General features: G+C 36.8%; 1 protein-coding gene across 1 annotated transcript in view; it reads right to left on the bottom strand.

Annotated features, from left to right (window-relative positions):
• The window catches only part of NO66 (Bifunctional lysine-specific demethylase and histidyl-hydroxylase NO66), a 136,153-nt gene that overhangs the window by 14,861 nt on the left and 94,917 nt on the right, over positions 1-26,375 (bottom strand). Inside the window, exons 13-15 of the mRNA XM_090386109.1 lie at positions 7,708-7,812; positions 4,326-4,467; positions 819-933 (exon numbers count right to left, since the gene is read on the bottom strand). Of these exons, the coding sequence (XP_090242235.1) occupies positions 819-933; positions 4,326-4,467; positions 7,708-7,812 (362 nt within the window). The remainder of the gene's footprint in view (positions 1-818; positions 934-4,325; positions 4,468-7,707; positions 7,813-26,375) is intronic.

Here is a 26,375-nt window from a genome sequence, read left to right as displayed (position 1 = left end):
TTTGTTCTCTCTGGGTGCCGCATCAACTGACTGAAGAGCAGATGACACGACGTGTGACTTGGTGCCGGGAGATGTTAAAAAAGTTTGATAAGGGACAATCTCGGTATGTGAACAACATCGTGACAGGTGACGAGACTTGGCTGTACTATTACGATCTGCCGACCAAGGCTCAAAACAAAGTTTGGGTCTTTGATGATGACGACACACCCGTAATTGTCAGAAAATCCCGATCTGTAAAGAAGAAAATGATAGCTGTATTTTTCAAATCGAGTGGAATTGTGGAACGTGTCGTTTTGGACACGCAGAAGACAGTCACAGCTAAGTGGCAAACTGAACAATGCCTGCCTAAAGTCATTGGATCTATGAAGAACCTGCGGCCAAAGTCAAGAATGGACACCTGGTACCTCCATCACGATAATGCTCCAGCTCACCGCGCCAAAGCCTGCACCGAATATTTGACCACGACAGGACTGAAACTTCTCGAGCACCCTCCCTACAGGCCAGACCTTGCTCCCTGCGACTTTGCACTGTTCCCGCATGTGAAAATGAAGCTAAAAGGGAGGCGGTTTTCCAGTGATGAGGACCTTCTACGGGCTTGGGACAACGAGTGTGCTTTACTCCCTAGTGAAACTTGGCAGAACTGGTTTAAAGATTGGTTTCGGAGGATGGAGAGGTGTATTGAATGTAGAGGAAATTACTTTGAAAAAATTAAATAAACAAAGCTGTATTGCAAAACTTTCCTAGTACCCTTTGTATATTGATTCTCTCTCTTTCTCATACAAAGCAGAGAACATACACCACAAACAAATTTCACCTACCGAATTGCTCTTTGCCGAATCAACTTTATTTCAGTATCAGAACTTAAAATACCATCTCCTTGAAGGCTGGTTTCCCATTTCTTTCCTGCACCATGGATACTGTGGGCTTTTTCAACTATTAACACAATAAATGTACAGATATTAATTCTAGGGAAATTATTATTTGACTATATATCCTCACTCTACATGCAGTATAATTTACACAGTTATAAAAAATGTACTTTTTTGTGTAAAATATATTCTACAGTCTTTTTTAAACAATTTATTAAAAAAATGGCTTTTCTGAAAAATCAAATTTTTCATGCGTGAAACAATTTTACAAGTAAATTTAGAGCAAAAGCTTTGGGCACAGTGCTACAAAAAATTACTGTCCTGTTGGCAAAAGCCTCAGTTGTGTAACAAAGCATAAACTAAATTTGTTATAAAATGCATCATTCTCACATTGCAAAGCAAGTCACCATAAGTGGTCTTGATATCGTACCTGCACTTAAAATAATAGTATTGCTTTAAATAATAGCATTGCCCCCAAAGAAGAAGAAGGTATACTCATATTTATTTGAAATGCATATGCCATTACTCAGATGGCTGTTTGTGCTTGCTTAATGTGCTCTTTGCTATACACAACCTTGTACAGGAATAAAATAATGCATTTAATTGTTCTTTTACATGACAGTAGAGTGGTTTCACCACTCATTTGGAGAGATGTGGGCTTGATTCCCATTGACTGGAGGAATTTCAGAAGTCCCCCTTCAATCGAGACTGTAGTTAGCTAATCTCAGGAAGACAGAGTCAAAATTGTTATTGATGACAAAATAAAAGAACAAATATCCCTTTCACCTATTTGGGAAATTTAATATCAAACGAAAGAAAAGACATTCACACTAAATTACAAAAATATAAAATTTTTATTATATTTTTGTAAAACATTAAACACCACTTCGGAAAACAAATGACAACTCAAACAATTATGGCTGAACAACATTACTTCAACAAAAACTAGAAGCAGCACAAATGAGATTTTTAAGACCATTATTAGACTTTACAAGGCTAGACCATCAAAGAAATTCAGATATTTGTGAGAAATTAAAAATAGACAATGCAGTGGATGACATAAAACAGTATCAGAAAAAAATGGATCAGTCACAAAGAGAGAACAAACCCAAATCGGATCTCAAAATTAGCATTCAACTACAAACTTACAGGCAAGAGAGATGTGGATCAACCGAGACAACAATGGTGAGATTAAGACCATCTCCAAGAGCTACAAGGAAACAGATCAAATTCATGATGATGATGATGATGAATCTCCTCTTTTCGGTCTTCTCAGGCTTAAAATCTCTCTACTACATTTTAGTTTACCACATTTTAACAAATTCATTTGTTGCCTCTGTCATTCTTCCAACTCCACTAATCACTTTGTCTTTGAAACTTGACTTTCTCCAGTCCAACTTTCCTAACAGTGAGGTAATTTTCCTTGGTGATTTTAATGTTCACAACTCCAGATGACTTCTGTTTTCTAGTTACACAGACCCAGCTGGTTGAGATGCTGATGCTTTTGCAATTACTAATGACCTTGTATAGATTGTTCATTTATTTCCCAAAATACCAGAGAATAAATAACCAAACAGCCAACAGCTTGATCTTTTTCTCATAAATAACTCTTCTAAGTACACAGTCGAGGTGAGTGGTTCTCTAGGCACCTCAGACCACAACTTGGCAATGGTTTCTTCTCCAACAGGGTCCTTCTCTTGTGGCCAATCTCAACCTTGTGTTGTTTGCCATTACAAGAATGTAAAATGGATGATCTGCATGATCTCATTTCTTCTTTTACTTGTTGGATTACTGTTTCAACTCTCCTGATGTCAATATTTGGTCAGATCGTGTCAGTGAAATTATTTTTGTAGGTATGAAATCCTTCATTCCACACTCCACCTTAAAATCTCGTTCTTTATTTAAACTTGGATTTTCCAATAAACGTGCTAAGGCTGTTCATGATAAGAAATCTGCATATCAGAAGTGGCTTGTACCCAAATCACCAGGTTCATTTTCTGCTTACACCAAAGCCCGCAACAATTGTAAAGTAGTTATTAATCAGTCCAAGAGTAGAAAATTTATTTCTTGTCCAAATGGTAGTCGAGCATTCTGGTCTTTTGTCAAAGCTATTGGTCACAACATTTGCCCATCTCTATTCCTACATCTGTCAAAACCAGATGGTTCTATTGCCAAACTATATGCCAATGACAGCTTTACACCTAAGGGAATATAAACTGAAAAAGGATAGCTGCAGGATAGATTTGGAAAATTTTCCTGCAAATTTGCTTTCAGTCAGAGTAACTGATCGAGAGTAACAGGTTGTGGAAATGAACAATTTGAATAAATTTAAGGAAGAATTAGAAAAACTGTTGGAAAGGATGGGCAGAGCTTGCTTCTTTGCATCATTTGTCACTACTAATATTAATACTAACATGGATATATATGCCTCTTTATACAGTGGCTTTGGATATGTACACTGCTGTTTCGGATAAGCTGTGTAAGTTGCACTGTTATAAAAATTCTCTCTTCTAACTGTAAATTCAGTTTGAGAAAATTCTTATAAACAATATACAATAAACAATAACTATAGAATCAAATTTCTGTCCCATGTCATCTTGACTACAGATGCAGTAAAAAAATAAGTGAAACACTAATTACACATAGAATACTTTCAAAAGTGTGGGATCAGCTACAAAATTTTTCAACTCCGGTATATTCAATTATAGAGTAAATACTGGAAACAAAACTCATGGCATCTCTTCCTAGAATAACATCCTTTCCATAACTCTGAAACAAAATTTGATGTATATTTACTGATCAGTGCAATCACTCATTTAAAAAGCAACAAACTCCTATTCAGCATGCATTAATTCAGATTGATTGCAATAAATGAGTGATTTGTGCATTACCATGTCTAGTGAGTGATCAAACATGTTGCAGCAAGTCACAACTCAGAACAACACTACAATTTCAAGATACAAATTCAATCCCTGAATTTTTTCACTGCACCTTGTGTTAACAGTTCATGTCTTTTAGTCACTATATACTCAGAAAAAATTAGGTAAATTTTAGGCTTGTTTATAATGCAAATGTTATCCATCAACCAGCAATTACATCAAGGGTGCACTATATTTAAATAAAATAAAGCAGAAATTATTACCTCCTGTACATTAGAAAAGTACATCAGATTAAATTATTTTTTAAATAAATAATGGGTGATTTTAAATAACCTTTAACAATAATAACTGAATGAATTTTCAGTGCAATGAATGAATCATGTTCCCTGAGAAGGTTTTATAATGGGATTTCACTAGATAATAAAAATAATAATTTACTAAATTAATTTACTTAAAAATTGGCCTCAATGAAATAATTTTTTTAAAATCAATGTTGGATAATAGAGCTTATATTGACACATTCATATATATATATTTAAAAAAGAAGAAAGACTGAATATAAGTGTTATGCCCTTACAATCAGTTAAGACAGGTGGAAGACTAACATGGATATATTCTTTAGCCACCTGGTCGACTGCAGCATCTACCAGAAGATGATCCATAACTTTCGTCATCAAATTCCGCACCCTTTGAAGGAAATGATCCCTTTCAGGACATTCCTATATTGTTAAAAAATAAAATAAGAAAATAACCTTAAAATTTCATACAATATTTCAATTTTATATCATAATACACAAAACGAAAAAAAAAAAATAATAATAATAATAATAAAAAAAAAATAGATCAAAATTTTGGAAATATTACCTCACTTGAAATATGCAGTTATGCGGGTTACTAATTGAATCTTCAAAATTAGATGCTTTTAATATGGTAAAAACAAGTGGAATTATAGTTGATAATTCAGAAGAACAGGGCCCATGGAAACATCTGTTGAACAGGTATGCACAAAAATTAAAAATCTGTGCAATAAAGAGTGAAGTTGTAATAGAGATTCTGGAGACCGCTCCAAGATGTGAAACTATTAAACAGTAGCACACATTTAGATTTGTAGTGTTAGCAGTTGTTCAGAAAAGTAACACAGAATGAAAGAGAAAGTCCAGTTTTTCAATGCAAAGGAAGCAATATCTGTAATATGCTTATTACAGATATTGCTTCAGAAAAGGTATAATTCAGGGTTTCGTCAATAAAAGATATGTGATGTCTATAATAATTTTTTTTTTTTTTATAAGAAACAAGGACAGGATAGGTTTAAAAAAAAAAATAAAATAAAATAAATAAATAAATAAAAATACGAGGAGATTTAAGTTTTCATCTCCACGCTGCGGAATACTTGAAGGTCACCATTTAAGAAATTAGTAGCAGATATTTGAGAAGTGTAACTAATTGTTCTAATTGTGACTAACTAGGCTTTTGTCCAACTGGAAAGTGAAATATAGTACTGTATATTGTCATCAGAAAAACTATGAATAGAAATTCCATTCAATGGGAGAAGGTAACTACAGTAAACCCTTCAATTTTATGAACTAATAGGAGGAAGGGACTGTTATCGGTGAGCGTACGCTAAATTGAAAGTTTTTTTCCAAAATAATTTTATCCTACACAATTGAAGATTTAAACAGTTACTTTGTATATGTATATAACATATACATATACAAAGCATAAACAAAATATGTATATGTATATAACATATACATATACAAAACAAAACATAAACATAACATATACATAAACAAAACAGTGAAATAAAGTAAATCAATAAAAAAAATGATATTTTTTTACCTCAACTTCACTGGATGATATATAGTACATAATTAGTAGAAAATAATAATACTGCAGTGGTGCTCAGAAAAATTTTGTTCAGAGTGAAACTCCTTAAATTTAGCCTTAACTTTTGCAACATCTGATAGTTTATTCCTCCCCACACCATTTCTGTCCCATGTCATCTTGACTACAGATGCAGTAAAAAAATAAGTGAAACACTAATTACACATAGAATACTTTCAAAAGTGTGGGATCAGCTACAAAACTGGTTGATAATTGATAGTTGAACAGTTCCTTATTCCTTATTCCTTACAGCCCTTATAAGGGCCTTACAGCCCTTACATTCCTTATAACGTATTCCTTACAGGTGTGGGAAATAGACACACCACAGTCTATCTTCTCCAGTAGCTTCAATTTCTGCACAACACTCAGATGCATACACTTTCACTTTTCACCAGTTTTCTTAGAGGCCACGATGATACATTGTAAGTGAAGTTATAACAAAGAAACAAGGACAATGTGATAGCGAGCATATTATAACAGACTAGGACACTTGCTCTCATCTGCTATGACTCGAGCTCTTTGTTTACTGTCTGGTGATGGTGATTTTTTTTTTTTTTTTTGCCCATTAAATCAAGGTCTATAAAATTGAGGGTTTACTGTAATATACAGAAAAAGAGGGTGGGTGAATGAACAGAAACATGAGGAAATCCAAATTAGTTGAGAAGTGAGAAGACATAGTAAAACAAGTGGACAGAAGAAACTGGCTACTCAACTGCAAAAATCAGACCATAAGAAGGTTTTTATTAAATGTCACAGAAATGACAAGAGCAAATGTTGGAATTTCTACAAATGTTTCCATGACATCAGTCCACAGATAAATAATGCATGTGGACTACCACTAGAAGACTCCATATTGATGATAATTAATCAGATGGAAGGTTCACTTTGGAAACAGTTGAGGGAAGTGCAACAGAATGGTAACTAGAAGGGAGGTATTTGTTGCCCTCAGCAATTGGCTCAATATTAGCAAATTTTTAGCTTGCATCAGAGTTGGGCAGCTGAGAACTTGATGGGACCCCCATTTTAATTCCATTGAGGGCATCCCTCGACTCTTCAAGCTCTCAGAGACGCCCATCAGAATGCTGAGTTGGTGCCTAATTTTTTCACATTCTCTGCACATAGCACGTGCACACACCCTCCATGGCTAGATCGTGTCCTGTTCGAGAAAGATCCACAAACATGTTGCATTTTGCATATTTTTTTAGACTGTGATGCATTGGAGAATCATCTCCTACATTTCCCCCATGAACCACAGCACTTTCACTACTTTGGGCAAGTTACTTTGCTGCTCTAGTCTGGGGTGTGATTTCCATTTAAATACAATTTAATTAACAATAAAAATTAAAAGGATTTATAAATTTAATTGCCAATACTATACTAAGCTAACAGATTCCTACTAAAGTGCTACATATTACACTATCAATTTTTACATTATGCCTTACACTATCAAGTTCGAGATATAAGTAATGCTATTCCGTATCGATACTACATTATGGTGGCAAGTTTCGAACGGTACAAGTTTTACTGATACTAAGTAATAACCCACAAAATCTGTAAGTTCAAAATAAACTAAGTATCATAACTAGGAATATAAAGCTACTTCTAGAAAATAAATTACTATGCCAATTTAGTCAATAAAATGGTAAAAATTTAAGAAACGCTTCCCTATTAGCTGAAGCCGTAAAAACTTCGCCTGCAACGAGCTAATCTCGTTCCCACCATCTAGCATTGTAGAAGTATTGTGTTATATGGGGTTTGCCTGTATAGAAAAAAAGAATTTTTATATTTAAAAAACGTATTAAGTGGGAAATGTCATTATAATAATACACCGTGTATTCTTGATCACAAACTTTTTATGCGAGAAAACGTTTTATCCGTGAAACTCCTTACGCAGGAAAATAATACATTACAATATATAGAGCTGAAATTGGGACTTAAGAAACCAAACCTAGTATAGGGGCAAACTTCTTATGTGGGAATTTCTTATCCAGGTTCTATCGTGGATAAGAAATAAAATAAATTATATAAATAAATTATATATCAATAAAAATACAATAAACTAAAAGCAAACAAACCAAATCAGAATTTGCAACACCCATATATTCCATATAATTCCTCGGTAATGACTCACGGAAGTCAACATTTTCTTCAAAAGCTAACTGTAAAGCTGCTGGTACCAGCTGAAAATATAAACAGAAAAAATAAATAAAAATGTAAAATTCAAACTTCTAAAATACTATTTTTCATATAAAAAGATCATAATTCTTGAAATTTAGTTATCCTAATATAAAAGAAAGTTAACAACATGCTTAAATGTATGATTTTGTTTCACATTAAAGTTTGATATTTAGGAAATGTTTAATTACTGTACTTATAAACTGTATGACAAAAACAAAATATTTAAATGCTCTTGTTTTTCTTAGCAGCGATCCTAGCTACTCGTGTCATAATGCACCAGTTCCAAAGGTAATAATTCCAATAGTGATTTGTTATGTTATACATCTATACAAGCATTTTTACAGGCTAATTCATGATATGCAGGCTAAAAAAAACTAGTATAACTTATGGGGGAGGGAGCCTACTCCCTCAACCTCAGATCTGCAAACTACAACCCACACTGAGGAGGCCTTTAAAAATTCCTTATCTACAACAGGATATGAACCCAGATCTCTCCAATCAAGTGAGTAATGAAACCACTATACTGTCACAGTATACTATTTAGAAATGAGGGCATATTTATTAGCAACCAGACTACCTTCATAATTTTCATCTCTACTAGCTTGCTTGAAGAGAGAGTGTCACAAAAACCCATACCTACAAAAGAATTAAAATTTAGACTGGGGACAAACAGACACTCTGGCCACCTGTAACACGCCTCTACAACTAGGGGTCAGCAACCAGCAGCTTGCGAACGGCATGCAGCTCTTTGAACATGTAACTGTAGCTCTTGAACTTTTAGCCCACATGAAGCACAATTTGAAATGGAGTTAGAGGACTTAAAATTCAAGGGCACATGGAGTGCAAGGCTAAAATATGCCTTAAAACTGAAATTGAGGATTTGGAGAGGCAAAAGGCTGCCCTTGCAATTCTACACAAATGGACAGCAATAGAGGAGTTGAAAATGTAAGACCAAATTATGTTTGATGTTGGAGTAGCTTACTGGACAAGTATATAAATTTGAAAATATTTGCCTTTGGACTTCTCTCAGTTTTTGGTTCGATGTATTTCTGCAAGCAAATATTTTCAAACATGAACTATATTAAAAATAAATCAAGAAACCGTATGAAGAATTAGAGTCTCTCAGCATGTTTAAAGATGAAAATTATGGCATACTCGCCTGATGTTGAGAGACTCGCTCAAGTGGTTCAGCAGCAAAAGTTACATTAATTCGTATCTAATTGGACGTTTGTTACTTTTTTTTTTCAGTATTAATAAATAATATTTCAAAAAATATATTTTTTTAATAAAACACCTTTCCACTCTATTCCATTTCTGAAACCCCCCTCCTCCCAGCTTGAGATGAGGTGCAGCTCTTTGGATTCTCTCTTTTTTTTAATTAGATCAAAAATGGCTCTTCCCTCAAAAAACGTTACCAATCCCTGCTCTACACCCTTCAATGATTACCCCTATTCTTATTTAGTTTATTAATTTAGTCTTTTTCCCTTTTTATTTTTGGTTTGAGTATGTTTGGTTACTTAAGTAGAGTTATAAGTTATTTTAATTTCTATTTTGGTTTATATTTTGAGTTAAAGTTTATTTTACATATTTGCATTATGTTTAGGCTTATCAATTGGCTCCAATCAACAGCAAATTTACATTTTGTCTTTAGTTTGCATGAGCTGTTATTATTATTATTATTATTAGCCATATGGAGCAAGGAAGCCTGGGGCTTTTGCTGCACCAGCCAAAAAAAAAAAAATTTCAGTTACCCACACAGAGAGAGAGAGAGAGAGAGAGAGAGAGAAGTAGAAGGAAATCACCAAGAAAGAGAAGAATGATGATATCCGGCTCAGGACCCTGGGTGTGCCAAGCCCATACTCACCAGATGTGAGCCCCTGTTTCCTGGTTACAGGTGCCAACCATATTTAAATACAATAGAACCCGGATAAGAAGTTTCCCAAGGGACTTCTAAGGGGAAACTTCTTAGAAAGGAAAATGACCTAAGTACTATTAGATCATTTTCCCTTCTAAGAAGGGAAATATTAACTACACAAATAAAAAATAAAAACATACACATACAGAAGTTATAGAACCTTTTTAAGTACTGTTTCAGAATTTAGAATATTTTACTCTGCCTAAGGGAAACGTTTTAAAACTGAGGATTTCTAATTGCTTAACATTCTGTTCATATTACCAATTTGGAAGAATGAGCTCATTTGGAGTCTTGCGTACCTTAAAAAGTCACAATTACAATAAGACAGAGCAACAATCCACTAAGCAATTCGGAACTGTTCGCAACCATCAGAACTTAGCAGCAAATGCTTTACTGTGCTTCACGTAGTCAACACTATCCAATTATGGATATCGATGAAAACAATTGCCATATGTCACCTCTAAAAAGGTTTTAGCGTCCTAAGCCTCAGTTTACGGAAAATTCACTAATCGAACAAGTTAGTGCCAAGCATCATTATAGTTTGTAATAAATCACCAACCTAAGTAGGTGAAATGGCATCATTTCTGTTATATCTCATATTGTGAATGCCTTCACGAGTTGCCCTGATATTGCACTACCTTCAATAAGCAATGCTTCGCCAGTGGAAAAGACTAATGTTACTTTCGGTGGATATCACAACCCAGGGATCTTCTCCACTGGCGAAGCATTGCTTATTGGATGCAGTATGATATCAGGGCAACTCGTGAAGGCATTCACAATATGATATGTAACAAAAACAATTCCATTTCATCTACTTCAGTGATTTACTATGAATTAAAATTATGCTATGGACTAACTTATTCGATTACCAAAATGTTAATCTTGTTTTATATTTTTTAATATGAAAATAAAGAATTTCTATATTTAAAAAAAAACAACGCATTAAGTAGGAAAACATCATTATAACAATACATTGTGTATTCTTTATCACACACTTTTTATGTGGGAAACTTCTTATGCAGGAATTTCTTATCTGGGTTCTACTGTATATGTTTTCAATTCAATCTGTCTTTACTGTTAGCATCAGTGCATCCATGGTTGTTTTGCTGTTAATAAGTTGCCCACGACTGAAATGCAAACATTTGGACATTTTCAAGTGGCAGATGCTCTGTTGTCAACGTAGTTTCCCAAAAACTCCTTTTGTGATATATTTTTTCTCTGAATAAGTGCTGGTGTTTGCTTATGGGTGGTGCAGGGACAGAATGGCCCAATGTTATTCCAGGCATCAGTTGCATCATTTCTTTGCAGAATCCACTGCTAATGTGCTTTCCTGGTTGAATATTGGATCTTGCTTAATTTATTTTTTTAAAATTTTGTAGTTTCATAGTTCTCTCCAATTTGTTTATTTTAAGTGTTTTGTTGCAAGCAGCAGTTGGCACTACTCAAATATCACTTGCTGCATTTAGTAGCAATCTTCATATGTGGTATAAGAGAGTTTCATTTGAGGCCTCATATGCTTCTATTTACTAAAGATGAGCTGAGGCAACGTTTGCAAAAACCCGAAAGCACCAGTATTTTTCCAAAAAACATTCATGGGAAAAATACCTAGTAACGGGTAGGCCCATCTTTCGCCCGGATAAAGGCAGTCACGTGGCAAGAAATGAGTCCACCAGTTCATAAAAGCATTCCACAGGTATTTACATGCTTGCTGCACCGCTGTCCACAATTCAGTCACATTCAAGGGTGGAGGATCCAAAGCTCGAATGGACCTTTCCACAGCATACCAAAGATGCTCCACAGGGTTCAATGTCTGGTGAAAGGGGAGACCATTCCATGGTGGCAAAATCTGCAGAATGCTCTTTGAAACATGTTCTAGTCATTATGGCTCTGTGGGGAGGCACATTGTCCTGCTGGAAGAGTCCACTGTCCCGTGGGTGCACGATGACCATGAAGGGATGCATATGGTCTGCAAGGATGGACACGTAACCCAGATCGTTCAGAGATGGGTCTAGATGTCCCAACATGAGGCAGTTGAACACGCCCCAGACCATCCATCATGTCAACAGTTCCTTGTTGACATGATGGGTGTATAGCCTTGTGCGGTTTCCGCCAGATATGCACCCCTCCATCCGCTCAAAATAACTGGAAACAGGACTCATTGGACCAGGAGGAGATCCATCTCCAATCATCCAAGGTCCAGTGCCAATGTTCTTTTGCCCTGTTAAGGCGTAAAATCCTGTGTTGTGGTGTTAGCAATGGGTAGGCAGCTCCCATAACTTACTGCGGCTAATGATCAACTGATGGTCTTGGTGATGTTTCTGGCACCTCCCTCGTTGAAGTCCTAGTGATTTGTGCCACCGTCACTCTCTAGTTGGCTGAAACAATGCAAAACAGAGGTTGAAGGCCACGCTCATCCACCACCTTTCTCCACCCAGTGCTGTCCACAATGAAATGTTATTCTGGAAATGGTGTATTCCCAATACACTCTTGATACTGTCGAACAGGAATAGTGCAATTTCAGTATTACCTCTTCCATAGAGTGACCCATGCGTCTGGCACCCACTACCAATCCTTCTTTCAAAGTTGGTTAACTGAGGACGTTTATCCACACTTACATCGAATTACCATCTATGTGAACGCAGTGTACCTATAAACCTGCCAATCGATGGGTTTGTCCACTAGCAAGAGGAGTGACAGTGTTGCGTTGCCCAAGAACCAGATATCCCATGAATTCTGTTCTCTCCATGTATATATACAGGAACTCCCCGACTTACGTAAGAGTTGCGTTCCGCGGAACACTACATAAGTTGGAATTTCCCCCATGCTTGTGCAGCACTCGCAACTGTGCTCGCTGAATTAATTGAATCAAAAAAGAAACGTATGACGAACGTGTAAATAGAATTACTTATTGTATTTACTCAATTTTTATCTCATGTGCAGGAAAAATTACAAAAGCATGCAATTTAAAAACATTTCAAAATTATAAAATTACAAAAAAAGAGAGGAGACAGGCATAATGTCAGTAAGTTTTACCTCACGAGCATTGTTGCCAGAATCGACGTCTTCAGCTAATAAGTGCGCCACTGCGAGGTTGGGGGCTGTGGTGATTTAGAAGGGGTCGGCCGCTCAATCTTACGAAAGAACATATTAATGAATGACTAGACAGTGGCTTTTTTTTTCTTTTCATCGTAGATTTCTTTGTAGCAAGCAAGAATATCATTCACCCCTCTGTTAACTTTTAAGAATCGTTCGCTGTTAGGATTGCTTCTCAAACCTTGCCATTGCCGATGCAATTTCATGAAATACCATTGCCATCTCTCTGGTGATGAAGAGTCTTGGCTCCTCATTTGGTTCATCTTGAGCTTCGTCAGCATTTTCTTCCTTCTCTTCTTCCTTTATTAACTCCTCCACATCTTTGGCATCAACTCCAACTGAAGTAGCTCTGCAGCCTTTACAATCTTATCTGTAACCTCTTCATATAATTCATCTTTTTCAAATCCTTCTACGTGCCGTGGGCATATTTTCTGTCCCATTTAAACAACTTTTAGTAATTTTCGCCCAGGCCTTATAATGTTTAAGGTACCATGGTAAATACTGTAAGATTTCCAAAAGTCTCTTAACATAAAATTTTTCTCATCATCTACTGCATATCATGCCTAAGCAAATTTTGTGCATAATTTTGTGTATGCTTTTAAATTCAAAATAACAACCTGATCCATAGGTTGGATGAGTGAAGTCGTGTTTTGCGGTAGAATATGACTCTCACGTTCAAACTGAAATTATCTAGATGTGTAGGATGTCCAAGAGCATTATCTAATAAAAGCAAATCTTGAAAGTAACGGCGTTGTCTTTACAATATTTTTCAACCTCGGGAATGAAGCAGCATTTAAACCAAACCTCAAAGAGAGATATTGCTCTCTGGTTCAATCGGAAATCCAAAGGTAGGTGGGTTTATTGATGCCCTTAAATGCACGAGGATTTCCAGAATGGTACACAAGCAGTGGTTTAAACTGTAATCTCCCACTGCATTAGCCCCAAGCAAGAGCGTGGCCCTATCTTTTGATACCTTGAAACCTGGCATTGTATTTTCCTCTTTGGCAATGTATGTTCGATCCGGAATTTTTTTCCAACACAGAGCAGTCTCATCAATGTTAAAAATTTGCTGCGTTGCATTGCCGCCTTCATCAATAATTTTTTCCGACGCATCTCTGCAGCTGCAGAATCGACACTGCCAACTTCACCGCATACTTTAACGCTGTGAAAACCAATGCTATGCTTGAACCTATTAAACCACCAGTTGCTTGCCACGAACTTGGGTTGGGGTTCGGCATACTTATCCTTAATATTTTTATAAATACTTGTTGCTTTTGCTTGAATAGTCATTAGACTCAGGAGCACTCGCTTCTGAATCTGATTTTCCGTCCATATTATTAATAGCTTTTCCATCTTCGATATAGCACCTGAATGTTATTTTGTGATCAGTTGATCTTAAATGCATTGATCCTTTAATATGCTCTTTTATACGTGCCCTGTCCCTTAAAATAGTATTCATTGTTGAAGCAGCGAGACCTAATTCCGCGCAATAGATGACAAACTTTCTTCTGCTTCGTACTTGTTAATTATTTTCATCCTCATTTCTAAATCAATTTTGTTTCATTTCCTGGCACTACCACCACTTGCATTTTTCGTTGGTCGCTTTCCCTTCATCACTGTAATAAGTAAATAGGAATGAAGAGAAGTTTCTGAAAATTTGTTTTTATATGACTGAAGATTTTAGTGAACCCACACAACTGTAGTTGTGTGGGTTCACTAAAATATATCTGTATTATCGCAAATGCAAAAAAGATCGAGTTTACTACCCGTTTATTATGCACTAACAGAAAAGCCCAATAAACAAGCAAGTGCAATTTTAATTTAAATATGACCTTTTAGAAAGATAAATAGCTTAGTAATATAGCAAAATTTTCAATTTCCAATGATTTGGAACAAATAACAAAAAAAAAAAAAAGAAAGAAAGTATTATTGGGTTCACATTACATTATTTTCACGATACCTCCATTTATTCCTATGGAATGCAAACTTAAAAAAGACGTTTCCATGATTTTTTTAAGTTTGCACCTACCTACAAGAATACCGGACAATCCTAATCATACAGCAAATACGCTTGATCTTTTTCTCACAAACAACCCTTCTAAGTACACGGCCGAAGTGAGAGGTCCTTTAGGCCCTTCAGATCACAACTTGGTGATTGTCTCTTCTCTAATGGAACCTTTATCTCATGGCTACTCACAACCTCGTGTTGTTTGGCATTACAAGAATGCAAAATGGGATGACCTGCGAGACTTCTTTTCTTCTTTTCCATGGTCAGATTACTGTTTCAAAACTTCTGATGTCAACGTTTGCTCAGATCGTGTCAGTGAAATTATTCTTGCAGGAATGGAATCCTTTATCCTACACTCCACTTTAAAATCTCGCAACAATTGTAAAGTGGTTATTAATCAGTCCAAACTACAGTTTGAACAGGCTAAGAGTAGAAAACTTGCTTCTTGCCCTAATGCTAGCCGAGCATTCTGGTCTCTTGCCAAAGCTATTGGCCGTAACTTTTGCCCACCTCTGCTCCCACCTCTGTCCAAACCAGATGGTTCTGTTGTCACATCAGCCAAGGATAAAGCTGACCTGCTAGCATCCCATTTTTCTTCCAGCTCATGTATTAATGATCTTGGTAAACCACCTCCCACCATTCCCAACACGCTCCATTCAAAGCCTCCTGTGGTTTTCCATCAAAAGGATATCAGAAGGATTTTGATGAATCTCGATGCTAAGAAAGCTCCAGGTCCTGATGGTATTTCTCCACTTGTTCTCAACACCTGTGCTCCTGAACTTACTCCTATTCTTTGCCACCTTTTTTCACTTTCTTATTCCAAAGGTGTTTTTCCTTCTGCTTGGAAATTTGCTCATATCCAGCCAGTTCCTAAAAAGGGTGACAAATCCCTCCCATCCAATTATCATCCCATTGCAATTACTTCTACTCTTTCTAAAGTAATGGAGAAATCAATTAACCGCCAACTCTTAAACTACCTAGAAACCTTTTGTCTGATCAACGATCGCCAGTATGGATTCCGTCACTGTCGATCCACTGGTGATATTCTGGCTTATGTTACCCATTTATGGACTAATTCAATGGAAAGGTTCGGTGAAACACAAGTAGTTGCTCTCGTCATCTCAAAGGCTTTTGATCGTGTTTGGCATAAAGGTCTTCTAAACAAGCTTCCATCTTATGGTTTGCCAACTGTTTTAGTAATTGGTTATCCAGTTTTCTCTCTGATCGCTCACTGAGGATGATGGTAGATGGCTCTCTGTCTTCTAACTTCTCCACTAATGCCGGTGTCCCACAATGTTCAGTTCTTTCCCCCACTCTTTTCCTCTTGTATATTAATGACCTTCTTCCATTGACCGGAAATCCTATCCATAGTTTTGCCGATGATAGCACACTGCATTCCACTTTCCATTTTGAGAAACCTTGTCCTGCTCAATCACCTTCAACTTCTAGAAAATCTGCTACCAATTTCTTAAATGCCGATCTTCAGGTAATTCTCCAGTGGGGCAAAGACAACTTAGTTTATTTCAACCCTTCTAAAACTCAATCTTGTCTTATATCTCGCAAAAAGGATTCTTCTGCTCCTATGCTTATCTTTAGTGTCACTCCGATTTCTAGGCAAAATGATATATCTCATTTGGAGATTACCCTGACTTCTAATCTCTCTTGGCACAAGCACATTACAAATATTGCTTCGTTTGCATCTAAAAAACTTGGTTTTCTCTTTCGCTCTTGGCGTTACTTTTCTTCCAAACAGCTGCTCACTCTGTATAAATTGCAAATCCGCCCAGCCATGGAATATTGTTCCCACATCTGGGGTGGTGCCCCCAAAACCTCTCTCAGGCTTCTTGATTCCATTCAGAAGAGGGCAGTTAGGTTAATTAATGATTCATCTCTAACAGAGTCTCTCCACTCGCTTCCTGATAGATGTACTGCTTCTGCTGCATGCCTCTTCTACAGATACTTCCATGGGCACTGTTCTTCTGAGTTGGCTTCTATAATTCCCGCTCTCTCTTTCAAAATAGTCCGAACACGTGCCGCCACCAGCCAACATCCATTTACTGTCCAACTTCAAACCCACAGAACCAACTTTTCATCTTGCTTCTTTATTCATTCAACTGTCGTTTTCTGGAACAGCCTTCCTTCATACGTATTTCCTGAAAATTACAATCTACAGAAGTTCAAGTCCAATGTCAACAAATATCTTCTTTCGTCTTCTCAACCTCCAACCCAAGCACGGTACTAAGTACTATAGGTTCTAATACCTCTCGTGTTTGGGGTTCACCTAAAAAAAAAAAAGCCGGCAAAAACTTATGTAAAGTCAAATTTCTTTAAGTCAAGTATTACGTAAGTCGGGGAGTTCCTATGTATGTATATATACACGGTGATTCACTAACAGTGCGACAAACTTGCAGGAGGTGTAGGGGGCACAAAGATGAATCGGAATCACATAGCATTGCAGGGTCCGAAATGCCTTCATCATGCGGTAGAGGACGTTGAACGGGAGGTCGCGTGAACAGCGATCCTGCTGGAAGTCAGCATTCGCGAACTGTTTCTGTTGAAGAAACCAAGCAGCAAAAGTCCTCTGGAGTGGATAATCCGCAGGCTCCAATGATTGGACGCGTTGCAGATGGTATGAACTCATTTGGTTTGTTGACAGTATCCTCCATACAGTGGATTGGGAAATGCCCAATCGTTGGCCTATCGCTCGAGTACTCGTACTCGGATTGCCTTCTGCAAGACATAGGACATTCTCCTCATTGTCTGGCGCCCTCGTTGTTCGCTCTCGATTCACGGTACCTCTCGTGAAACAACCAGTCTCATGTAACCTTCTGTGCACACATGCGAAAATTGTATGATGAGGAGCACGCCTGTGTGGGAAACGTTCCTGGTACAAGCGCAGAACGGCGCGCCCGTTACAGTCCGCAGCTCCATACGCGAGATGCATGTCGGCTAGTTCAACATTTGAATACTCATCCATCCTACTGCCTCGGGCACCGGTTCGCAAATGCTGACTTCCAGTGGGATCGCTGTTCACGCGACCTCCCGTTCAACGTCCTCTACCGCATGACGAAGGCATTTCGGATCCTGCAATGCTATGTGATTCCGATTCGTCTTTGTGCCCCCTACACCTCCTGCAAGTTTGTCGCACTGGTAGTGAATCACTGTATATATATAAGTAATGACATTAAAAATAAAATAGATAAATAAGCAAATAAATAAACATGAAGTAGTCATTAGAGGCAGTAAAATACAAATCCTCCACATGATACCCAATATATTACTGAAATTACGTATTGAAAAATTAATACAAATGTTCGTAGTATGGCAAAACTGTAGAGCAAAAATTTTAACATAAATCTAACAATTAATTTATGTTAAATTTTAGCTCTACAGCTTTGCCAAACTACGGGCATTTGTATTAATTTTTCGATACGTAATTTCAGTAATATATATATATATATATATATACAAATTTGTATATATATATCAAAACTCTTATGCACATCCTATCATGGGCAGCAGACTAGCCATAGTCGGCCCCGATGGCTCCCAGAATTTTGGTCCATCGTTTTTTTTTCTTGTAGTGATGCAGCCAGCTCTAAAGGAGTGACTAGAAGGCAGGTGTGCAAATTTTCCAGTCAGTAAACTTGTGGGTCTAACTCAAACCCAGTGAAAGTAGAGATGTTTGGCATTTTCACATTCCATGTAAAACTGTAAGTCCATCATCTGATTATATGCCAAGCAGACAGTGTGCAGTATAACATCTTGTTATAAAAATATGAATTAAGAATATAACTACTTTATTTATTTAAATAATAAAATGTTAACATCTCAAATATCTTGATAAATATTGTCTACGTCTGTCATAATTAATATTAAACTCTTTCCCTCACCTCCCCTTCACAATTAAATTTAAAAAAAAAACCAAATTCTTCCAACAAATCTTGAATTAAGGAAGACCTTAAATGCTTTAAGATTGTTACCACTGAAAAAAATTCTTTCATAAGAAATTTACATACATCTGATATGTATATTCCACAATAGCAATGAATGTCCAATATAAGTATATTTTTATATATATTTGCAGTACATGTTTGGTGCATTATGATGTTATACTCCGTAAAATTTTTTTTTTTTGGTAAAGAGAAAATGAATTTATATATTTATGAGAATATGTGTGAACTAATGATATTTAGTGCGCACACACTAACAATTTGTTGGATAAATACAGAACCATGCTGTATTTAATTTTGACCTAACATCTGCACGTTAGGTCAGAATTGTGTCTGCAATTTGACCCATTCATGATAGTAGAGACTATACACTGAAAGCCTCGTTAGTTAACTCAAGATTTAAGGAATGCTGCAAGGCTTCTGGAGGCCAATTTTATTCACCATTGCTTGCCCTAGTAGGTAGAAGCAACTCATTTTGTAGAAATGGAATACAGTTAACCCCCGCAAATAGCGGGGGTTACGTTCCTGAGAAATGTCGCGAATACCAAAAACGCGAATACTGAGTTATGGCTCCCATAGTAATAAAGGGGTTCCGTTCCAAAGTATGAAATATATAAGAAAAACTAGTCTAAAATTTTGTCTATGTATGTATGTATTATATGTACCTTCATAATATGACTAGGTACATAGACAGTATGTACCTAGTCACACAGTACATAGTGAAATGCAAGCATATGGCATCGAAATGAAAATAAGAAACAATTTAATATTAAATGTAATATTTATTAGAAATTTCAAACAAATCTTTCAAACCAGCGTCTTTGCTAGCTAAAAAACTTATCCCGCCGGTGCTATCACCAGTTTCTCTAAAGTGTTGATAAAGGAGTTTTGCCTTTTCACGAATGATGAGTGAACTTAATGGAATTTTATTTTGAGTTCGGTCTTCTATCCACAGATTTAAAGCTTTTTCCATTTTTTCTAATTTAACATCACGAGTTACAGAGTAAATTTTTGAAGCAATTAGCGCGTTTTCACGGACACTACGGCGGATTTTTTGTTCCGATTTTTTGATTGATCGTACCGTTGACTCATTGATTTTATAATGTTTTGCCACTGAGGGGCCACTTTCACCATTAGAAATTTTGTCTAATAACTCAAAAATTTTATTCGCTAATGTCATCACCTTCTTTCATATTTTCACATTTCTCTTGTTATTCGTAGCCATATTTTTGTACGTGTTAGAAAGAACTTGTCCACAATAAAGTCACTTTCTTCCATTAACACACTCGAAAAAGTCTGTTTTACACTGCAAAACGGTAGATTTATCACTTTTGTAAGCATATCAATTTATAAATTTATTCAATTTATAAGCGCATAAATTAAAAGCAAACGATGAAACCTTCCACGACAAGTGCATAACACATACTGAACAAGGATTAGCGAGAAACATCCACGCTAGCGATTTTGTCACCCCTCTCCCCACCACCCACTGAGCACTGTTTTGACCGAGAAAGATAATTTTAGCCACACCCATGTTTTTTTATGGCGGAAAATATTCACAGCGCTTAAAAATTCACATTTTTTTAGGTTTCATTTTATATTAAATCAGCGACCGTGAATACGCGAAATCGCGAATACAGATACCGCGAATAGCGGGGGTTTACTGTATATTTGAACATAGGTGACACAGGGGTCTTTAACAATATCACTGAGGCCACCTTAAGGGTTCAGGGAAACTACTAGTTAGAGGGATCCAGATTCGTCTAATGATATGGGTGCAACCATCTGAAGAGTTCTTTTTAGTGGCTTCAAAAGTCAATATTGGCAAGTAAGTCACTGCTGCTATTGAAATGAGCAGCAGCCTTGAAAGCAAGGTGCTGGAGATTTCAAGAACTGCTGGAAGTCATTGCGAAATAAGTAAATAAATTTGATGAATTAGAAGTGCTGGTCAAGACATCAAATGCAGATGGGATTTCAGAGACATGGTGTCACTAAGATATAAGGGATGTAGAATTTGAATATGGGGAGTACAATATATACAGAAAGGACAGGCAGGACGTGTGTGTGTGTGTGTGTGTGTGTGTGTGTGTGTGTGTGTGTGTGTGTGTGTGTGTGTGTGTGTGTGTGTGTGTGTGTACTGGTTCAGGGTGGTTCCAAGGCAAATGCCCATCTCCACCTAAATCATTTAAAACAGAAAATCTGTAAAGTGGACCTGATAAATAAAAAGATAGCTAAGAAATAAGAAGACAAAACATATTTTTGAAAAAAGAAGTAAAGTAACAAAAAAAAAAAAAAAAATTTTAAGTTAAGTTCATAATCTAAGCTAAGTTAAGTGTATAAACAAGAAATTTTGAATAGGAAAGAATAAAAGTAAATATAAGAGAGATGTTTGTGAGTGTAGTATGTTGTTTATGTCAGATCACTTTGCCATCAGAAAGCAGCTGAACTCTTCAACTGCAATCTGATGCCCGTCCCTGGTTCTGTCTTTAAAAGCTGAAGTGCCAAAGCGCAATTAAACACTCAACAGAGAGAGTGCTAGACTGTTGAGTGCCAGCTGTCCAGCCTTGGGCCGCCCAAACCCAAGAACTGAACAACAGCCGAACAAAAAAAAAAAAAAAACCCACTTAAGTGGTCCATGCCCAGGAGCCCCAGACCCGACCAAAAGCTTCCAGGTCTGAAGCTCCCAAGCCCTGATGCAATCAATGAAGATTCTGGTTGTAGACGGCCAATTCAATGTCCGTGAGGTTTCGTATGATAGATCTTTTAGGGAACACAGCATTTGCATAGTCTTGTAAGGCCTGAAAGTTGTTAACTCCTTGCACCAATCTATGTACGTTATCTTCATTAAAATTAGCTATCTGTTTTCCCAAAAGACACCGTTCAGCATTATAATAAGGACAAGAGAACAAAATATGCTGCCAAGTCTCTGCCGCTCCACAAGAACACCATGGATCCGGCTCCAACCCTCGAGAATACAGTTTATCTCTGATCGACCCATGACTTGTTAGCAAAAAACTGGTATACATAGACGGACAGAACCACGACGACACCGGTTTAGTAATGGCAAAATCTGCCACAGGAATGATCTTCCTGGTTATCTCTCCCACCTCTGAAGAACTCCACCGTGCTCTCCATATTCCAAGTTTCTCCTCCTTAACTGTAGCTGTAAGATTCAATGACATCCCTAGATATTGTGCAGGAATACCTTTCAGCATCGCATACATCATTCCTCTATAGACCACATATAAATCCAGAGGTAAAAATCCAGCAATCACCTGAAGTGCCACCGTAGACACAGCCCGTGGTGCATACAAATAAGTCAGTATCATAGAACGTTGCAACAACATTAACTTACATTGGATTCTGGCCTTGAACACATCCGCAATCCATACACCGGCAGCATAAGCAATAATTGGTAAAAAGATCGTCTTGTAATATAAACTCATAGTTTTTTTACTAAGACCCCATTCTCTTCTTGAAATTCGTACAACTGAGTAAATAAACTTCTTTATTTTGTCATTCAAATGTGCAACATGTAAATAGAACCTCATCCTATCATCCAGTATCACCCCCAAGTACTTAATGTTGGACACAAAAGGAATTTGCCTTCCGTTTAACACTACTCTAGGTGGGCGGTTATAACTAAAATGATTTTTAAATACCATGAATTTAGTTTTTGTGGATGAAATTTTCAACTAAGAACAGGTTATGTTCTTAGTCAAGAAGCACATCAAATGTAAGGCAGTGCATCCAGTTTACATGGGCAGCCAATGCAACGTTAAGTCAATCTGGTGTGACATAAGTACTGGGAAAGCAAAAATAATAGTAGGAGTGTGTTATAAGCCTAATAACACTGATGAGTACAATGAACGGCTGTAGAGAGAAATAGAGTGAGCCAGTAAATCAGAATGTTTTATAATGGAGGATTTTTAACTTTCAGATATTGACTGAAACTTGTGGGTTGATCACTCACAGACTAGCAAGATTTTTGTGGATTTATTGGATGACTGTTTTCTACAGCAGCATGTTCAAGAGGCAACCAGAGGGAATAATACCCTTGACCTGATTATCAGCAGTGATTATTCATGCATTAAGAACCTGCAGATAAAAGAACCACTAGGTGGCAGTGATTTGGGATTTACTTAAAAGATGTAACTACCATCAAGGGTAAATGGAGGGTTTTTGCTTTCATAAAGGTGACTACAATGCAGACAGTTTTTAAATTCTACACAGTGTGACCAACTGATAATGAAAGGTTCAAGGAATTAATCATAGAAGCTACTAGGCTTTTCATGCCAACTAAGAAATGCTTTTCAAGGTCTAAATGGATATCAGATGAACTGATGAAACTTATGGCAGAGAAGAAAAGTGCATGGGATGCATATAAATTATTGGGTGAAGCAGAAGCATATGGTAGATATAGTCTGTAATCAAGTCAAAAAGGAGGTCAGGCAAGCAAAGGCAGATTATGAAAAATCTTTGGCAAAGGATGCAAAGAAAAACAGCAAAGACTTCTTTACTTACGTAAACATGGGCAGCCAGTGAGGATCCTCCTTAGGTTGCTGACAAAGAATGAGTATTCTGCATCTACATTCACACACGAGGAATTCTTTAGGGAAGGGGATGCTGGCAGTTTATAAAGCACTAACAGGGAGCTAAATGATTTTGTAAGAAAGGCACCTGTGATGGATGGGATCTATCCAGTTATATTAAGGGAGGCAGTGAAGGAAGTAAGCAAACCCTTAGCCATAATTATGAGAGCATTCTTGGATTCAGGGGAGGTCCCTGAGGAGTGATGTGCAAATGTATCTGCTATTCCCAAAGGGTGACACGAGTACAGGCACTCCTCGAGTTAAGTACTTAATTGGTTTTCTTTTCATGTATGTAAGACCAACTTCGGTTTTTCAGATATTAAATGTGTGTAGAACTGAGATTATAACCCAAAACAAACTTTATCAAGTTGTATGTGTAGCATTGTTTACAGAATTTTACGATTTGTAACCGAGTTAAATGAGGCAGAAAAAACAATGAATAATAATGTAGAGTACAGTAATTATTCAAAAGTAATTTATTCTAATAGCTATAAACAGTACTGTATAGTGTATAAACAAGATACAATATATAGAAGAACAAAAATAAACAAGAGTTCAATTTGTTCACATTATTGTCGAAATGGAGGATCAAACTTTTGACAACACCAATTCTGGTGATCTGGGAGCAGAATGACTGGTACCACATGTGGATGTCATATATTCACATCCACTTTCCACTTTCTTGAAAAACTGATGGATTTTAATCTGCACAGTTTTCTTCTTCTCTTCATAGATTAGTTTGTAGCAGGCAATAGCATTGTTTACACCTGCTGCCACTTTCATGAAACTCTTGGATCTTGAATCTCAAAAGATGATAGTGCTTTATCTATTAAAGAAAAGCTTCAGCTAGCTGATTGCAGGTGAAAATTTTTTTCAACAACTTCTTTCTCTTCAGTGGCCTCCTACTGTGTCTTTTTTTCAAGTTCGAAGTCTTTGTTGGTCAGCTCCTGAGAGTGGCTTTCGAACAATTGGTAAACACACTCTTCTTCCACCTCGATATCCAATTGTTTTCTGAGCTCCTCCACATTTCTTGAGACTGATTACCTCTTCAAATGTACAGAAGTCATGAGCAAATTGTCGGATGAGTTTCTTCCAGATCCCATTCATATTTGATGATGTTATCTTATGCCAGGCAACATCTATATTTTTGATTGTGTCGTAGATGGTATATTCCTTCCAAAACTTCTTTAAGGTCATTCCACCCTCTCCTTCTGTTGTTGGTAAGGCTTCCTTAAAAGTTCTTTGTGTGTAACAAGCCTTGAATGTAGCAATAAGCCCCTGATCCATTGGCTATACGAGGGAAGTGGTATCGGGAGGCAGGTACACCACTTTAACATTAGAAAGAAAATCATCCAGGTGAGGTGGATGGCCAGGAACACTGTCCAGTACTAACAGGATTTTGAATGGAAGATTGTTTTCAGCACAGTACTTTTATACTTGTGCTATTAAATGTTTGTGTAACCATTCCTTGAAGATTTCAAGAGCAACCCAGGCCTTACAGTTAGACATCCAGATGACTGGAAGTGAAGCCTTGATAATGATTTTGGGTGCTAAACTCTTGAATTTTCTGCACGGTACACTAATAGTGATTTGAGTTTGCAGTCACTGGCAGCATTTCATCCCCAGCAGTAGAGTTGGCCAGTCCTTTGCTGCCTTGTACCTGGGCATCTTCTTTTCTACCTTCATAATATACATGCAATCAGGCATTTTTTTCCAAAACAAGCCAGTTTCATCTACATTAAAGATCTGTTCTGGCTTGTAATCCTCATTGACAATAATGTCCCACAAGAACTCCGGATATTGTTTGGCAGCTTCCTCATCAGCACTAGACTGGCTCACCATTCATTTTAATGTGTATCAGATTTGTTTGTGCCTTAAAGCATTGCAATCATCCATGACTTGCATTAAAGGTCTAATCAGCAGTGCTTTCACCATGTTTACTCTTTGTCTTCAAATAAACTTTTTTCTATTTCTTGAAAGGCATTCATTTTCATTGCTTATCTTCCAGTCATACACTTAAAAGTTTCTCTATTTCCTCAATCACTGGACTTCTTTTCTTACTTATTCTTGTTGACTGCATTGGCACAGAATGCTTTACATGTCCAAGAATTCACTTTTTGTCCTGGAAAATTGTGTTCAAGATAGAGCGAAGCCCAACACACGTGCTACATCAACCTGATTCTCACCCTTTTCCACTCTTTTTATAATGTCTAGTTTCATTTCTATTGTAACAAAGTACCATTTACCACTACAGCTCTCACTTTTATTTTTTGCTCTGGAGCCATTTTAGGGAAATAATATCTTTTGTAATAACAGGAAAAACACTGATCCTACTCTGAACAAGAACACCAAAAAACTGAGGGATCAGGAATAGACAAGCAGCAGCAGGCGAACGGATAGCTGATGCAATGTTACCATACACATGGCAACTGATTTTGGTACTTCGCGTGTGTTGTTCAAAACTGTCGAAATATTTTTTAATACAGTATTTAAGTTAATTTTGAGAAACTTTGTGCTTTGTACACATCTATGAGTTGTACGTAGTCATTTGTATGTAAGTAGAGGAGTGCCTGTAATTACAAACCTGTTAATTTACCTTCTGTTCAAGGGAAAATAAATGGAGTCACTGGAAAAAAAAAAGATACTACCTCAGAGTATATATTTATTTATGCCAAAACTTTTCTTCGCTTAATGTCCAGTTTTTATCACAGCAGGTGAGGTAGAATAGCACACCACCATAACATTACATTTTGATAATCCTATGACAGGATTATCAAAATATTATTTTATTTATTTTTTGAGTGCTGGTAGTACCCTGACAAAATGAAGCAAAATGCTATTATTTAGTGGAATTCATGTGTGGTTTGCATTTAGGAGTCATGCATGGCATTTAAAGTGAAATTTACACACAATGAATACTTCTTAAGTAACCAGCAAAAACCTTTTCATTGGTTCTTTTGATTACAGTACATTTGATTATATAATTCGAATATAATACAAGAAG

Source organism: Mastigoproctus giganteus, chromosome 12 (assembly GCF_048544385.1).
Source record: "Mastigoproctus giganteus isolate SK-2022 chromosome 12, ASM4854438v1, whole genome shotgun sequence".
Taxonomy (NCBI): Eukaryota; Metazoa; Arthropoda; class Arachnida; order Uropygi; family Thelyphonidae; genus Mastigoproctus; species Mastigoproctus giganteus.
This window is presented reverse-complemented; position numbering and strand designations above follow the sequence as displayed.